We start from the raw sequence: 14,853 nt of genomic DNA on the forward strand, positions 1-14,853 counted from the left end.
CTACCATCTCATCAGGGGTACCACCAGGTACACACCCACACATATATACACAATTATACACACACGTTTAAACAGATACAATAACATACACACAACCCAGCCATTAGGGAGGCACAAGCCAGTGCACTCTTAGTGCCGATCCCAAGCCCGGGTAAATGTGGAGGGTTGCGTTAGGAAGGGCATCCAGCGTTAAAACATGTGCCAAATCAAATATGCGGATCACAAATGAGAATTTCATACCGGATCGGTCGAGGCCCGGGTTAACAACGACCGCCACAAATATGGTTGGGAAATTGGGTGATTGGGGCAGACTTTAATGGGCATGTTGGTGAAGGGAACAGAGGTGGTGAGGAGGTGATGGTAGGTATGGTCTTAAGGAGAGGAATGTGGAAGGGCATATGGTGGTAGATTTTGCTGAAAGGATGAAAATGGCAGTGGTGAACACTTATTTTAAGAAGAAGTAGGATCATAGGGTGACGTCTGGGAGTGGAGGAAGGTGCACACAGGTGGACTATGTTCTATGCAGGAGATGCAATCTGAAGCAAACTGGAGAATGTAAGGTGTTGGCAGGGGACAGTGTAGCTAGACAGCATCGGATGGTGGTCTGTAGGATGTTTTGGAGGCGAAGAAGAGAAGGAGAGTGAGGACTGAAAGAAGAATAAGATGGTGGAAACTGAAGGAGGAGGAGTGTAGTGTGAGGTTCAGGGAAGAGGTCAGACAGGGGCTCGGTGGTGTGAAGAGGTGTTGGGTGATTGGGAAACTACTGCAGGAGTGATGAGGGAGGCAGCTAGAAAAGTACTTGGTGTGACATCTGGGAATAGAAAGGAAGACAATGAGACATGGTGGTGGAATGAGGAAGTGCAGGAGAGCATAAGGAGAAAGAGATTGGCAAAACAGAAGTGGGATAGACAGAGTGATGAGAAAAGTAGGCAGGAGTACAAGGAGATGCGGCAGCAGGTAAAGAGGGATGTGGCAAAAGCCAAGGAAAAGGCATACGAGGAGCTGTATGAGAGGTTGGACACTAAGGAAGGAGAAAAGGATTTATACTGATTGGCCAGGCAGAGGGATAGAGCTGGGAAGGATGTGCTGCAAGTTAGAGCAATAAAGGATGGAGAGGGAATATGTTGACTAGTGAGGAGAGTGTGTTGAGAAGGTGGAGGGAGTATTTTGGGCAGCTGATGAATGAGGAAAATCAGCGAGAGAGAAGGTTGGATGAGTCGGTAAAGCAGGATGTAGATAGGATTAGTAAGGAGGAAGTGAGAGCAGTGATTAAGAGGATGAAGAGTGGAAAGTCGGTTGGACCAGATGACATACCTGTAGAAGCATGGAGATGTTTAGGTGAGATGGCAGTGGAGTTTTTAACCAGATTGTTTAACAAGATTCTGGAAGGTGGGAGGATGCCTGAGGAATGGAGAAGGAGTGTGCTGGTACCGATCTTTAAGTATAAGGGATATGTGCAGACCTGCACTACAGGGCAATTAAGTTGATCAGTCACACCATGAAGTTATGGGAAAGAGTAGTAGAAGCCAGGCTGAGAGAAGTGGTGACCATCTGTGAGCAACAGTATGGTTTCATGCCGAGGAAGAGCACCACAGATGCATTATTTGCTTTGAGGATGTTGATGGAGAAGTATAGGGAAGGACAGAAGGAATTGCATTGTGTGTTTGTGGATTTAGAGAAAGTGTACGACAGGGTGCCGAGAGAGGAGCTGTGGTACTGTATGAGGAAGTCAGGTGAGTCAGAGAAGTATGTGAGGGTGGTGCAGGACATGTATGAAGACAGTGTGACAGTGGTGATGGACAGCTTGACGGACAAGGTCAGACAGGAGTCTCCCTGGACTATGATGTTTGCGGATGATATTGTGATTTGTGGTGAGAGTAGAGAGCAGGTTGAGGAGAGCCTGGAGAGGTGGAGATATGCGCTGGAGAGAAGGGGAATGAAAGTCAGTAGGAGTAAGACAGAGTACATGTGTGTGAATGAGAGGGAGGGCAGTGGAGTGGTGCGGTTGCAGGGAGAAGAGGTGGAGAAGATGGAGGAGTTCAGGTACCTGGGGTCAACAGTGCAAAGTAATGGAGAGTGTGTTAGAGAAGTGAAGAAAGAGTGCAGGCAGGGTGGAGTGGTGGAGAAGAGTGACAAGATTGATTTGTGATAGTAGGGTATCTGCAAGAATGAAAGGGAAAGTTTATAGGACTGTGGTGAGACCTGCGATGTTGTATGGATTAGAGACAGTGGCACTGAGTAAAAGACAGGAGGTGGAGCTGGAGGTAGCAGAGCTGAAGATGTTAAGGTTTTCGTTGGGAGTGACGATGATGGACAGGATTAGAAATTAGTTTATTAGAGGGACAGCCCATGTAGGATGTTTTGGTGACAAGGTGAGGGAGGCGAGATTGAGATGGTTTGGACATGTGCAGAGGAGGGACATAAATTATATTGGTAGAAGAATGCTGAGGATGGAGCCACCAGGTAGGAGGAAAAGAGGAAGGCCAAGGAGGAGGTTCATGGATGTGGTGAGGGAAGACATGCAGGTAGTTGGTGTGAAAGAGGCAGATGTAGAGGACAGGGTGGTATGGAGACGGATGATCCGCTGTGGCGATTCCTAATGGGAGCAGCCGGAAGAAGAAGAAGATATATATATATATATATATATATATATATATATATATATATATAATATATAAACCAGTGTCCCATAACGCCACACTGACCACTGAGAGCCTCACAACCAGCACGTAGTACAGAGGTCATGGTCATAAAACTTGGCGAAGGTTAGCGGGGTGGACCAGCCCACAGCATCGCATATGTTCTGGAGTGGGACCTTAGCGGACCAGGCCACAGAGGCTGCTACAATCCAAGTGGAGTGAGCCTTGACCCTGAGCGGGGCGGGGAGACCAGAGGACTTGTAAGATGATGAGATAGCATCCACAACCCACCTACTGAGAGTCTGCTTTTTGGCAGGAAATCCTTAGCTGTTAGGGCCATAGTTGTCCAGTGCTCACACTGGACACAGTCGGATTTGCTTCTCCTGGTCGGGGCCTAAGAACGGAGGAGGGCAGAATGCCTGCAGCACGACAGGTCATGACTGAGCCGTAGGCACCTTAGAAATGTGCCCAGGTTTTGGGTAGAGGAATGCACCGGCCATGCCAGGGGCAAACTCCAGGTGAGACGAGGCCACGAACAGAGACTGTAGGCCCCCAACCCTCTTCAGGGAGGAAATTGCCAAGAGGAAAGCGGTCTTTATAGACAGGTACCTAAGGGATACTTTAGCCAGGGACTTGAAGGGGGGCCCAGATAGAGCCGCCAACACAATGGCCAAGTCTCAGACAGGCACTCTGGGTCGCATCCTGGGATTCAGCCTCCGAGCACTGTGGAGGAAATATGTCACAAGAGGGTGCCTACTAGGGACTGCCCCGCAAATGGGGTAATATAAGCTGCAATAGCGGACACGTAAACCTTCAGGGTGGAAGGAGCCAGCCCTGTGGCAAACTGTTCCTGCCTGGGTCCAACTGGTGGTGCGCACATTATGTAGTGAACAGATCTAGCGGCATACAACCTCCTCATGGAGGCAGCTGTGGAATGGAGGGTGGTCTCCACTACCTCAGTAGCCAGACCAGCTGCTAAAAACCATAGCCTCCATAACTCCAGGTGGGGGTGAACCAGGGTTCCCCCTGCCTGAGAGAGGAGATCCCTCCCGGGAGGAAATTTCCCAAGGAGGGCCCTCGAGGAGGGACACCAGGTCCACGAACCATGCTCTGCCCGGCCGACGAGGTGCTACCAGGAGGAGACAGGCTCCTTCCTGGCAAACTCTCTCCAGAACTACCAAGAGCAGTGCAATCGGGGGGAGGCATACAGGCGTAGCTTCGTCCATGCCTGCACTATGGCAGAGAGAGAACCAGAGGGGACAGTGCAAGGTCTCCTGGGTTGCAAACAGATCAAGTCAAGTTTATTTGTATAGCGCTTTTCACAACAGACATTGTCTCAAAGCAGCTTTACAGAAATCAACAGTCAAGGTGAATGGTGTGCATTTATCCCTGATGAGCAAGCCATGGCAACTGTGGCAAGGAAAAACTCCTTTAGATGTTATGAGGAAGAAACCTTGAGAGGAACCAGACTCAAAAGGGGAACCCATCCTCATTTGGGTGACATCAAGAGTTTGATCATAAATCTTTCAACAATACAGAACACTGGAGAGTGAGAACTAACATGAGTGCTGGAGTATAAGATTATAAGTAAATGTTCTTTCAACAGTCTTTGGTATAAAAGTAGGAGCTACTGAGCTCAACATTTGTGATCATCACAGATCCAGCATCAGCTTCTCCATGCCAGAACCTTTAAACACTCCAGGAGGTCCAAAGTCAAAATCCACACATGCAGTGGGATCCAACTGGCACTGGTCCGTCTCTAGATGGTTCAGGATGTTTGCGAGTTTGGCATCTACTTCTTTAAAGTCCATAATCTTCATGAAGTGGGACGTGACTGCAGCTGGCCAAACCTCAGGATGCCTCGGGATGGGGCAAAAAAGAGAAGCAGTGGAGAGGAATTAGCGTAGCTGCTGTTCATGATATTAACAGCACAAGTTGATAATGTGCATATGATCAGATGTTCTGGAGCACAAGGTTATGATGTGAGACGTATGTTATGTGTAGGCTTTGCTAAAAAGATATGTTTTTAATCTACACTTAAACTGGAAGAATGTGTCTGAGCCCCAAACACTGTCAGGAAGACTGTTCCAGAGGTTAGGAGCTAAATGTGAAAATGCTCCAACACCTTTAGTGGACTTTGCTATTCTAGGAACTACTAGAAGCCCAGAGTTTTGAGATCTCAGGGAGCGTGACGGATTGTAGCGTGTTAAAAGACTGGAGAGATACATGGGGGCAAATCCAATTAGTGCTTTATAAGTGAGTAGCAGTAGTTTGTAGACTATTCGAAACTTAACTGGAAGCCAATGTAGGGACGATAAAATTGGGGTTATGTGGTCATATTTTCTTGACCTAGTAAGAACTCTTGCTGCAGCATTCTAAACTAACTGAAGCTTGTTTATTAATGATGCAGGACATCCACCTAGTAATGCATTACAGTAGTCTATTCTGGAGGTCATAAACGCATGGACAAGCTTCTCTACATCGGATATAGACAACATATTTCTTAGCTTAGAAATATTTCTGAGGTGAAAGAAGGCTGTTTTTGTAACTTGATTGATATGATTTTTAAAAGATAAGTTGCTATAAAATAACTCCCAGGTCTTTTACTGTTAAACTAGTGGTTACAGAACATCCGTGTAAATGCAGGTTAAGATGCTGGTGCTTCTGTATTCTAGTTTTTGGGCCAATGAGCAAAATCTCCGTCTTATCAGAATTTAAAAGTAGAAAGTTATGGGTCATCCAATCTCTTATTTCCTTAACACACTCAGTTATCCGGGTTAATTGAGCTTTATCGCCTGGTTTAGATGAGATATATAGTTGGGTATCATCAGCATAACAATGGAAGCTAATTCCATGCCTTCTAATAATATTTCCTAGGGGGAAGCATGTATATTGTGAAGAGCAGGGGTCCTAGAACTAAACCTTGTGGCACGCCATAGTTTACTAGCATTAGCCTGGATAGCTCTCCATTTAAATCTACAAAATGGTAACGATCGGACAGGTAGGATTTAAACCAGCTTAATGCCTGTCCCTGAATGTCAATGTAATTCTGAAAGCGATCTAGGAGAAGCTCATGATCTATAGTGTCGAACGCAGCACTAAGATCTAGTAAAACCAACAGCGAGATGAAGCCTTGGTCTGAAGCTAAAAACAGGTCATTAGTTATTTTAACTAGAGCAGTTTCTGTGCTATGATGGGGCCTAAAACCTGACTGAAATTCTTCAAAGATATTGTTCTCTTGCAAGTGGGAACATAACTGGGCAGTGACAATCTTAGACATAAATGGGAGATTTGAAATTGGTCTGTAATTTGTAGGCTTTGCTAAAAGATATGTTTTAATCTACACTTAAACTGGAAGAATGTGTCTGAGCCCCAAACACTGTCAGGAAGACTATTCCAGAGGTTAGGAGCTAAATGTGAAAATGCTCCAACACCTTTAGTGGACTTTGCTATTCTAGGAACTACTAGAAGCCCAGAGTTTTGAGATCTCAGGGAGCGTGACGGATTGTAGCGTGTTAAAAGACTGGAGAGATACATGGGGCAAACCATTTAGTGCTTTATAAGTGAGTAGCAGTAGTTTGTAGACTATTCGAAACTTAACTGGAAGCCAATGTAGGGACGATAAAATTGGGGTTATGTGGTCATATTTTCTTGACCTAGTAAGAACTCTTGCTGCAGCATTCTAAACTAACTGAAGCTTGTTTATTAATGATGCAGGACATCCACCTAGTAATGCATTACAGTAGTCTATTCTGGAGGTCATAAACGCATGGACAAGCTTCTCTACATCGGATATAGACAACATATTTCTTAGCTTAGAAATATTTCTGAGGTGAAAGAAGGCTGTTTTTGTAACTTGATTGATATGATTTTTAAAAGATAAGTTGCTATAAAATAACTCCCAGGTCTTTTACTGTTGAACTAGTGGTTACAGAACATCCGTCTAAATGCAGGTTAGATGCTGGTGCTTCTGTATTCTAGTTTTTGGGCCAATGAGCAAAATCTCCGTCTTATCAGAATTTAAAAGTAGAAAGTTATGGGTCATCCAATCTCTTATTTCCTTAACACACTCAGTTATCCGGGTTAATTGAGCTTTATCGCCTGGTTTAGATGAGATATATAGTTGGGTATCATCAGCATAACAATGGAAGCTAATTCCATGCCTTCTAATAATATTTCCTAGGGGGAAGCATGTATATTGTGAAGAGCAGGGGTCCTAGAACTAAACCTTGTGGCACGCCATAGTTTACTAGCATTAGCCTGGATAGCTCTCCATTTAAATCTACAAAATGGTAACGATCGGACAGGTAGGATTTAAACCAGCTTAATGCCTGTCCCTGAATGTCAATGTAATTCTGAAAGCGATCTAGGAGAAGCTCATGATCTATAGTGTCGAACGCAGCACTAAGATCTAGTAAAACTAACAGCGAGATGAAGCCTTGGTCTGAAGCTAAAAACAGGTCATTAGTGATTTTACCTAGGGCAGTTTCTGTGCTATGATGGAGTCTAAAACCTGACTGAAACTCCTCAAAGATATTGTTCTCTTGCAAGTGGGAACATAACTGGGCAGTGACAATCTTAGACATAATTGGCAGATTTGAAATTGGTCTTTAATTCGATAGCGTGTTTGGATCCAGATTAGGTTTTTTTATGAGGGGCTTAATAACTGCTAGCTTGAGTGATTTAGGGACATGACCTAAAGATAATGAGGAGTTAATAATATTCAGAAGAGACTCACCAGCTGTATATAACACTTCCTTCAGTAATTTAATAGGAATTGGATCTAACTGACATGTTGTCGATTTAGCTTTGCCAATAACATTATACAGCTCTTCCTGTCCTATACATGTAAAACAGTGGAGTTGTGGAGTTGAAGGTAACACTGTCTCAGGAGATGCTGTCAGAGGTTGAACTGCCACAATTGTTTTTCTAATGTTATCTATTTTTTCAGTGAAGAAATTCATAAAGTCCTCACTACTAAACTGTGATGGAACACAATTTTCAGAGCCCTGATTTGTAGTTAGTTTAGCTACTGTACTGAAAAGGAACCTGGGATTGTTTTTGTTGTTTTCTATGAGTTTGCTCAGATGTTCAGCTCTAGCAGCTTTTAGCGCCTGTCTGTAGCTGAGCATACTGTCTATATACGCAATTCTAAATACCTCCAATTTAGTTTTCCTCCATTTTCTCTCCAGATTACGGGCTCTTCTCTTGAGTGCATGCGTATGACTATTATACCAAGGTGCAGGTGCTTGTTCTCTAACCTTTTTAACCGGATGGGGCAACGGTGTCTAATGTGCTAGTGAGGATAAGGTCTATGTTGTTAGCCATTTCATCAAGATTATTAGCAGTATGGGTTTAGTGAGAAATTGAGATAAATCAGGCAGGTTATTTATGAATCTGTCCTTAGTGGTTGGAACAATAGTCCTACCAAGTCGATAACGTGGTGCAACACGGCTAATCTGCTCTACCGGTAGTGTGTACAGTATGAGGTAATGGTCTGTGATGTCATCACTCTGAGGTAAAATATCTATATCAGTGACGTCTGCTCTGTGGGATATTATTAAGTCTAGTGTGTGGTTAAAGCGATGAGTTGGTCTGGTGACGTTTTGTTTAACCCCAAAAGAGTTTAATAAGTCAACAAATGATAATCCTAGAGCATCGTTTACATCATCTACATGAATATTTAAATCTCCTACAAGCAGCACTTTATTAAAATCAATCAAGAGGTCTGAAAGAAAACAAGCTAACTCTTGAAGAAAATCATAAAGTCCTCACTACTAAACTGTGATGGAACACAATTTTCAGAGCCCTGATTTGTAGTTAGTTTAGCTACTGTACTGAAAAGGAACCTGGGAATGTTTTTGTTATTTTCTATGAGTTTGCTCAGATGTTCAGCTCTAGCAGCTTTTAGCGCCTGTCTGTAGCTGAGCATACTGTCTATATACGCAATTCTAAATACCTCCAATTTAGTTTTTCTTCATTTTCTCTCCAGATTACGGGCTCTTCTCTTGAGTGCATGCGTATGACTATTATACCAAGGTGCAGGTGCTTGTTCTCTAACCTTTTTTAACCGGATGGGGCAACGGTGTCTAATGTGCTAGTGAGGATAAGGTCTATGTTGTTAGCCATTTCATCAAGATTATTAGCAGTATGGGTTTAGTGAGAAATTGAGATAAATCAGGCAGGTTATTTATGAATCTGTCCTTAGTGGTCGGAACAATAGTCCTACCAAGTCGATAACGTGGTGCAACATGGCTAATCTGCTCTACTGGTAGTGTGTACAGTATAAGATAATGGTCTGTGATGTCATCACTCTGAGGTAAAATATCTATATCAGTGACGTCTGCTCTGTGGGATATTATTAAGTCTAATGTGTGGTTAAAGCGATGAGTTGGTCTGGTGACGTTTTGTTTAACCCCAAAAGAGTTTAATAAGTCAACAAATGATAATCCTAGAGCATCGTTTACATCATCTACATGAATATTTAAATCTCCTACAAGCAGCACTTTATTAAAATCAATCAAGAGGTCTGAAAGAAAACAAGCTAACTCTTGAAGAAAATCATAAAGTCCTCACTACTAAACTGTGATGGAACACAATTTTCAGAGCCCTGATTTGTAGTTAGTTTAGCTACTGTACTGAAAAGGAACCTGGGATTGTTTTTGTTGTTTTCTATAAGTTTGCTCAGGTGTTCAGCTCTAGCAGCTTTTAGCGCCTGTCTGTAGCTGAGCATACTGTCTATATACGCAATTCTAAATACCTCCAATTTAGTTTTTCTTCATTTTCTCTCCAGATTACGGGCTCTTCTCTTGAGTGCATGCGTATGACTATTATACCAAGGTGCAGGTGCTTGTTCTCTAACCTTTTTTAACCGGATGGGGCAACGGTGTCTAATGTGCTAGTGAGGATAAGGTCTATGTTGTTAGCCATTTCATCAAGATTATTAGCAGTATGGGTTTAGTGTGAAATTGCGATAAATCAGGCAGGTTATTTATGAATCTGTCCTTAGTGGTCGGAACAATAGTCCTACCAAGTCGATAACGTGGTGCAACATGGCTAATCTGCTCTACTGGTAGTGTGTACAGTATAAGATAATGGTCTGTGATGTCATCACTCTGAGGTAAAATATCTATATCAGTGACGTCTGCTCTGTGGGATATTATTAAGTCTAATGTGTGGTTAAAGCGATGAGTTGGTCTGGTGACGTTTTGTTTACCCCAAAAGATTTTAATAAATCGAAAAAATGATAATCCTAGAGCATCGTTTACATCATCTACATGAATATTTAAATCTCCTACAAGCAGCACTTTATTAAAATCAATCAAGAGGTCTGAAAGAAAACAAGCTAACTCTTGAAGAAAATCAGCGTAGGGCCCTGGGGGTCTGTACACGGTGACCAGAGCGAATTTTCTGTGTATGTCTGAAAGTACAATTTTAAGGACGAGCACTTCAAATGATTCAAAGCTGAATCCTAATATCTGACTAACATTAAGAGAGACACTATAAATGGTTCCTACACCCCCCCCATGACCAGTCTGATGGGGCTCATGCTTATAAACATATCCTGACGGTGTCGACTCTTTAAGACCAATATAATGATCTGGTTTTTAGTTTTAACTGTAATAAGGTTGTTTCTGGATCTTGTGTATTTAATTCTTTGTTTTACTACACAAGGAATAGATACGGTTTCTATAAATTTGGCTGTGTGTACTTGTAACTATTTATTTTGTTGTATCCGTGTTTTATAGTTTAAGATTTCCTGATGTCTTACCAGTCAGATGGTGTGAAGTATCCTAGAGATGTTATCTGATAGCACTGCTGCTCCAAATCTGCTGGGGTGCAGGCCATCAGGGCGGAAGAACCTAGGACGCTCCCAGTAACAGTTCCAGTTATTAACAAAAAGAAGTTTGTGCTCTCGACACCATGACTGTAACCATTCATTTAGTGCAAGGAGTCTACTAAACTTCTTAGCCCCTCGCTGGTAAATGGGAAGAGGTCCTGACACTATGATCCTTGTTGTGGGCGATATGCTGCGTACCATCTCCACTAGGATCCTGAAATCCCTCTTTAAGATCTCCGTTTGCCTCAGGCTAGTGTCGTTCGTTCCGGCATGGAGAACAACTGCTCCGAAGTTCTCGTTCAGGATCGTGGGTACTTGTGCAGCGACATCGAGAACACGAGCACCAGGAAAACAGTGAGTGTGCACCTTACCTTTAGCCCTGGCAGCACAGACATGCCAGACGATGGAATCTCCGAGAATCACGGTATCGCGTTTCGTCTTGAAGTCAGACACACAGCCAGCATAGTGCTCATAATCGCGTTAATATACAGAGATATGAGTGAGAGGCAATGAATATAGACAACACTAGTGATAGTCAAGTTAACTGACTACAGGCACAAGTCAGGAAGACAACAACAATTTTGGGTTATTAAAAGAGAAAAAATGCATAGATAGGTAGGTAGATAGTAAAGTTTGTAAACGCAGAGAGAAATACAAACACGGAACTCGCGGCAAACAAGTCAAACACAGGAAACTACGTCACTGGAAAGCCGGAAAAACCCCTGTGTGATCAGCTCGATTCGAAACAGATCCACCTGGGCTCTGAAAAATCTCTGCCATTTCTGCTTCACCACATCAGGGTGGAGCCTCCATTGCCCAGACCTCGGCCTTTGCCTCGAAAGGGCGTCTGCTCGAGATATAAACTGCTCTCCCCTGGGACCACAGGAGGATCCACTTGTCCATATGGACCAACACATGGTGGCCTCTAATGGCTAGAAGTAAGTGTTTCAGGCCCAGAAACACAGCCATCATGTCCAGGCAGTTTATGTGCCATGAAAGGTGTGGCTCGGTCCACCAACCTTGGGCGGAGTGGCCACTCATGACCGCTTCCACCCCATGAGGGACGCTTCTGTCTTTAGCATTACGTGACAACAAGGAGTTCCCAGGACTGGGCCTTGGGATAGGAATGTCAATTCTCTGCACACATCTAAGGCTCGGGAGGCTCGCTATGAGACCTTGATGGTACTTGGATGGAACAGCTTCACAGTGAGTGACTGGCCTTCTCTTACTCTCCTGACTGCAGTGAGGATAACTCCGATCCAGGTGGGAAACAGCTGTGCCCACAACATGGTAGAGTCCCACACCATGCCCAGGAAGGTGGTTCTCTGCCATGGAGAAAGCACACTCTTCCCGGCATTCAGTCTTAACCCCAGCTCCTTCAGGCAGATGAGAATGACATCTCGATGCCGGACCACCTGAAGCTCTGATCGAGCTAATATCAACCAGTCATCGATATAGTTAAGAATGCAGATGCCCCGAAGTCGCAGTGGGGTCAGCGCCGCATTCATACACTTTGCGAAAGTGTGGGTTGAGTCCTTGGACTTGATCTGAGACACGACTTCTTTGAGATTGAGCATCCTGAACCTGAGCCTCATGAGTGAGCGGTTCAAGGAGTGCAGATCTTGGATTAGACGCATCCCGCCATCCTTTTTTGGAACAACGAAGTACGGGCTGTAGAAGCCTGACTCTCTGACTGAGGGGGGAAGCATCTCGATGGCCCCTTTCCTTAGGAGAATGTGCACTTCCTGTTCCAGGAACAGAGCCTGCTTGGGTCCCACCATTGTGGGACACATCCCGTTGAACCAGGGGAAGAGAACCCGAATTTAATCGAATAGCCCCTCTCTATAGTACACAGGACCCACTGAGACACATCTGACAGCCTTCCCCACACAGAAAGTCTCATAAGGGAACCAAGGCTGGCCTCAAACCCTTTCAGAGCGGCTGGAGCACTGCCCTGCAGCCATTAAAGCCTCCTGAGAGGAGGGAGGTCGCACTCTGAAGGACATCTTGTGGCAGAGCTAATGGCCTGGCCTGCTTGTGGTGCTGCAGAGGGACTGGCACCATGAAACAAGGTGTACAACGACTTCCTTGATATAAGCCGCCAGGACTTACACACCACGGCCCGTTTATTCGAAGCGAGGATGACCCTCAGGTCGCTCAGCTCCTTCTTGGGCATAGAGCGTCGACAGGGGCACCTGGAACCTCCCCGTGGGGACCAGATGGCAACTCTCTCTTTCTGGGCTTTGCAGTGGCTGGACATACCAGACTGAGGCTGCCGCCGAGCAGCCCCATGGAAGCGGGCAAGGGAGGTACCGCTGAAACGCTGCCGATTGCTTCTTAGTCTCTTGAAACTTGTCGAAGTCCACCGCTACAGCATCGCCTAAAACAAGCCAGGAGGATTCATTAGACCATTCAGCAGTACAGCCCAATCCCAGTCAGAGAGATCTGACAGGGTGAGCCACAGATGCCTTTCTGTGGCCAATAGGGCTGCCATTGATCGACCAATGGCAGCACGACGCAACTCCTTAATATCGTCAACCATAGAGCTAAGTCCCTCGTCCAACTCCCGCAGCAGGTCAGCTTGGTATGCCTGCAACATACCCATTGTGTGGAGGCAATCCGCAGCCTGACCTGCTAGCTATATCTTCCTTAGCGTAGCATCATCGCTCAAGGCCCAGGTGTTCCCTACTAAGCCGTTGCAGGCCACTTCGGCTTTAGTAAGTCAAGTAAAGTCAAGTCAAGAAGCTTTTATTGTCATTTCAACCATATATACCTGATGCAGTATACAGTGAAATGAAACAACGTTTCTCCTGAACCCAGGTGCTACATAAAACAACATAAAACAACAGTCACAGAACAGAAGAACACAGGGCCAGGAACTAAGATCCTCGCCACATAAAGTGCATGTGTGCAACTGGTGCAAACAGTGCAAGAGACAACACAAGACAGTGCAAGACAACACAGGACAGTGCAGGACAATACACAATACACAAAATATAAAAATAAAAGCAGCAGTAGCTCCGCCAGTAAAACCTGTCGTGACAGGATAAGGTGCACAGTAGCAGAAATGTAAACAAATATAAACAGAATTTTGCAATTCTATAATAGTGTAAAAAATATGGTAGCAGCAATCAAGATAAAGTGATCAGTGACCAAGGATTAACAGAATATTGTGCAAATAGAGCAAGTCCCGGAGATCAGCAACAAACGGCATGTAAACATTATGCTATAATGAGAGGTGTGAATGGTGCTGAAACCTGGGTGTGTGAAGTGTATGTGTTGAGTCCGGTTGTACAGATCAGTCACTCAGTTGTGTGTAAGTGTGTGTGTGTGTGTGTGAGAGAGAGAGTTCAGTCCAGATGTTTGTTCAGGAGCCTGACGGCTTGGGAAAAACTGTTGCACAGTCTTGATGTGACGGCCGAATGCTTCGGAACCGTTTCCTGATGGTAGGAGGGTGAAGTATGTGTGTGACGGTGTGTGTGGTCGTCCACAATGCTGTGTGCTTTGCGGATGCAGTGTGTGGTGTAAATGTCCATGATAGAGGGGAGAGAGACTCCGATGATCTTCTCAGCTGTCCTCACTATCCTCTGTAGGGTCTTGCGATCCGAGACGGTGCAATTCCCAAACCAGGCAGTGATGCAGCTGCTCACAATGCTCTCGATGGTCCCTCTATAGAACATGGTCAGGATGGGGGAGGAGATGGGCTTTCCTCAGCCTTCTCAGGAAGTAGAGACGCTGCTGGGCTTTCTTGGTGATGGAGCTGGTGTTAAGTGACCAGGTGAGGTTATCCGCCAGATGAACACCAAGGAATTTGGTGCTCTTGGCGATCTCCACTGAAGATCCATCGATGATCAGTGGAGAATGGTCACTCTGTGCTCTTCTGAAGTCAACAACCATCTCTTTGGTTTTGTCCACGTTCAGAGACAGGTTGTTGGCTCCACACCAGGCTGTTAGCCGTTGCACCTCCTCTCTGTATGCTGACTTGTCGTTCTTGCTGATTAGACCCACCACGGTCGTGTCATCAGCAAACTTGATGATATGATTCGAGCTGTGCCTTGGTGCACAGTCGTGAGTCAGCAGAGTGAACAGCAGTGGACTGAGCACACAGCCCTGAGGGGCCCCAGTGCTCAGTGTGGTGGTGCTGGAGATGCTGTTCCCGATCCAGACTGACTGAGGTCTCTCGGTCAGGAAGTCCAGGATCCAGTTGCAGAGAGAGGTGTTCAGGCCCAGTAGGTTTAGCTTCTCGATCAGGTGCTGGGGAATGATTGTGTTGAATGCTGAACTGAAGTCTATGAACAGCATCCTTACATATGAGTCCTTGTTATCCAGATGGGTGAGGGCCAGATGGAGGGTTGTGGAGATGGCATCGTCCGT

General features: G+C 45.1%; 1 protein-coding gene across 3 annotated transcripts in view; it reads left to right on the top strand.

The window, feature by feature from the left end:
- LOC124388393 (protein sidekick-2-like) overlaps window positions 1–14,853 on the top strand; it is a 263,177-nt gene that overhangs the window by 207,508 nt on the left and 40,816 nt on the right. For all 3 annotated transcript variants that reach the window (XM_046852961.1, XM_046852959.1, XM_046852960.1), the window contains exon 21: window positions 1–27. This exon is cut by the window's left edge and continues 165 nt beyond it. In XM_046852961.1, the coding sequence (XP_046708917.1) occupies window positions 1–27 (27 nt within the window). The remainder of the gene's footprint in view (window positions 28–14,853) is intronic.

This window comes from Silurus meridionalis, chromosome 7 (assembly GCF_014805685.1).
Source record: "Silurus meridionalis isolate SWU-2019-XX chromosome 7, ASM1480568v1, whole genome shotgun sequence".
Classification (NCBI taxonomy): domain Eukaryota; kingdom Metazoa; phylum Chordata; class Actinopteri; order Siluriformes; family Siluridae; genus Silurus; species Silurus meridionalis.